General features: G+C 38.4%; 1 protein-coding gene across 1 annotated transcript in view; it reads left to right on the top strand.

Annotated features, from left to right (window-relative positions):
• Nucleotides 1–3,253, top strand: part of LOC107553515 (H(+)/Cl(-) exchange transporter 3-like) — a 66,949-nt gene that overhangs the window by 45,744 nt on the left and 17,952 nt on the right. The window contains exons 8-9 of the mRNA XM_016235777.1: nucleotides 501–707; nucleotides 806–886. Of these exons, the coding sequence (XP_016091263.1) occupies nucleotides 501–707; nucleotides 806–886 (288 nt within the window). The remainder of the gene's footprint in view (nucleotides 1–500; nucleotides 708–805; nucleotides 887–3,253) is intronic.

The raw sequence follows: 3,253 nt of genomic DNA, 5'->3' as shown, positions 1-3,253 counted from the left end.
AAAAAAATATATATATATATATATATATATATATATATATATATATATATATATATATATATATATATACATAAAAACTACAATAGTATCTCAATAATACAAAAATAACCCTGGCTATTATTTGTCCCTCCATTATACTGTAGAAAGCATCAAAATGCTGTTTCTCAGATCACAATTTTAAGGATTTTTTCCCCCTTTTTTTGCGCATTTGTGGAAATTCATGCGTAATTTTAATTGTTGAAAATAGTTCTTTCATGTTTTCTTTTACATTAGTTAATCTAACATATTTAACAGTTATCACAACAGCAGCAATAAAATCATTAGATTTGTGCCTCTAATGCAGTAAAAATCACGGGGCACCCACATTTTCAGTGGAAAGTGCCAGATGATATTTGATGGTAGTTCAATGGTAATCGCTCATTGATAATGTGCATCATGTGTGTTGTGTGTTTTGTAATCACACCTGACGTCTTTGTCTCTCTCTCTCTTCCGTCCTGCAGATCAAAACCATCCTGAGCGGCTTCATCATCCGCGGGTATCTGGGCAAGTGGACGCTGATGATAAAGACCATCACTCTGGTTCTGGCTGTGGCGTCGGGCCTCAGTCTGGGGAAGGAAGGTCCACTGGTCCACGTGGCCTGTTGCTGCGGAAACATCTTTTCCTACCTCTTCCCCAAATACAGTAAAAACGAGGCCAAGAAAAGAGAGGTTAGACACCATTAGTGGACATAGATTTATTCTCTTAAACAGAAATCTTCTACAATTTCAAGATTTCCGTCCGTGACTCTGTGTGTCTCTGCGGGCAGGTTTTGTCGGCGGCGTCGGCTGCTGGTGTGTCTGTGGCTTTCGGGGCTCCTATCGGAGGAGTTCTGTTCAGTCTGGAGGAGGTCAGTATTAAAAATACTGTCAAATTGTGAAATATTATTAGAGTTTAGTAATATAACTGTTAATAATAATAATAACTGTTTTCTATGTGAATGTACTAGGGGTGCACGATTAATCAAATGCGATTGTCAGTAAAGCCGATTCTGTGATTAGTAGTAAATCTCAAAAAAAATAAAAATGTAGTTCATTTATTACACAGAGCCATAGATCTCTGACAGGCTACGCAATAATAAATAATAATAGTTAATAGTTCTGCGATTATGAAAGCTGTTTGCGTAGCTTCTCAGTGAACTACGGCTATGTGAAGTAAATGCTGCTCCATCTGAAAGCATGTGAAAATACCACATTTAATAACATATTTTTACTCCAAACTCGCTTCATAACGTCAGTCGAGTGTTTGAAATAAATCCTTCTGTGAGATGATGTGGCTTCTTACACAGAATAAGGCACACAACATATTTCATAGTGTTATAAGCAGTGATAAATGTTGATTAGCATTGCATTATTATTATATACTTTATTATAATAAAAATTATAAGACGAACTCCGATAAACCATATATTGTCGTTAGGGATGCACCGATATGAAAATTTTGGCCGATACCGATAACCGATTATTCTTTATTTTTGAAAGCCGATAACCGATATGTTGGCCGATAAATCTATATCCAAATTGTTATATACTTTTTGAGAGCCTGATTACAAAAAAGGTCTCATCATTAAAAGCCACATCCCAAACACTTCAACATAAGCAGCCTAGTTTGAACGGTGTACGTTTTAAAAATATTTTTACTCTCCCATTACCAAATTTAGTCATAAAAAGTCTTACAAATAAATAAAATGATGCATAAATAATGCAAACAAGTCACTGGACATCATTACACGTGTAAAGAATCAAAATGAATGCGCCATAGATCAATAAAACAGAATAGCCTCTGCACGGACAATAATTAAATGATTTTAATTACTAAACCATATTGTTGATGAAAATAATAAGAGAAAAATACAAGTGGTTGTTGTTATTAATAATATATCAATGATTTTGAAAAAGTAACAAATTAATACCACTGTTTTAAATAGCAGCCATTGAGCTGCAGCTCAAGCTGAAGCTGAAGAGCTGAATGAACACGGTAAACTGAAGCGTTTTGCTGGCAGCTTATTTAACTCAAGGAAACGCATCCTGAGATTAATATTAATACAACATAAACATAATAATACAACTTATATATGTACAAAATGACGCAGTTATTGCATGCTATAGTCAGAATGTGTGATCCTGTTGTGGATGCGCTCTTCCCATAACAACGCGCTGAAACACGGCAACTAAACCCAAAGAATTCACAACGTTTTATTATAATAATGTTCTCATTAGAATGTTATATACACGACATTCCCAATCATAGTTATTAATGTTGTGCACTGCTGTTTGAGCTGCGTGCGCTGAGCTAAAGACAATCACCGGTAAACTGAAGCGCTCTTTTAACTTAACCAAACGCATTCTATATGAGATAAATCAGATATACATCAAATAAACACAATATTACAACGTACAATTGCACAAAAGGCTGCAAACGAACAGCGCGCATCTGAAGTGTCTCTGAAGGAAATAATGCATTATTTATCGGCTTTAAGATATCGGCCAAATTTTCTTATCAGGCCGATACCGATAACAGAAAAAATGAGCAGATATGGGCCGATACCGATCTGGTGGCCGATATATCGTGCATCCCTAACCAAGAGCCTACTTATTGGATCAATTACTAGTCTTGGCCTGTCACTCAGGGCTACCTCATTTTGCAGAAGGACCTGTCTCAAGAGGCCTCTAGTGGAAACACCCTGTCAGAGTAGGTATTCAAGGATTACCTAGTCCGGGTGCATCGCAGCGTAGCCCCGGGGGCCTGATGTTCACGAAGGCTCCCGCAAAAGCCTGTGTTCGGCCGCATGATCCAGGAGGTATGAAGCCGAAGCCCGGCTTTTTTTCTCACCGCCTGGACATATGTCGACGAGTGAAAGCCTACTGCAAGTAGAGCACCTGGCTTCTGAGCCCAGCAATGGCACCTCACCAAGGGCGTCTAGCAAGGGACAGAAACGTACAGGTCCCGGGAAACACTGCAATGGAACTATAGAAGGTTACACACACACAGCCGTCTCAGTCCGTCCTCAATATACAGATATCATGATATTTGGATCGTACTCACCCCCATGACTTCTGTGCTGGAGCTCTGCTCCGAGGCTTTTATGACCGGATCATTCCGCTGCAGGTACCTTTATACATCTCTAAGGTTATTTTTACACATGACCACCTCAGTCTCCCATTAGTATACATGCTCTCATGATATATGGATCATACTCACCCACCACGAGGCTTGT

This window comes from Sinocyclocheilus grahami, unplaced genomic scaffold (genome assembly GCF_001515645.1).
Source record: "Sinocyclocheilus grahami isolate Dianchi unplaced genomic scaffold, SAMN03320097.WGS_v1.1 scaffold474.1, whole genome shotgun sequence".
NCBI lineage: Eukaryota > Metazoa > Chordata > Actinopteri > Cypriniformes > Cyprinidae > Sinocyclocheilus > Sinocyclocheilus grahami.
Note: the sequence above shows the minus strand (reverse complement) of the source record. Positions and strands in the feature narration are given on the sequence as shown.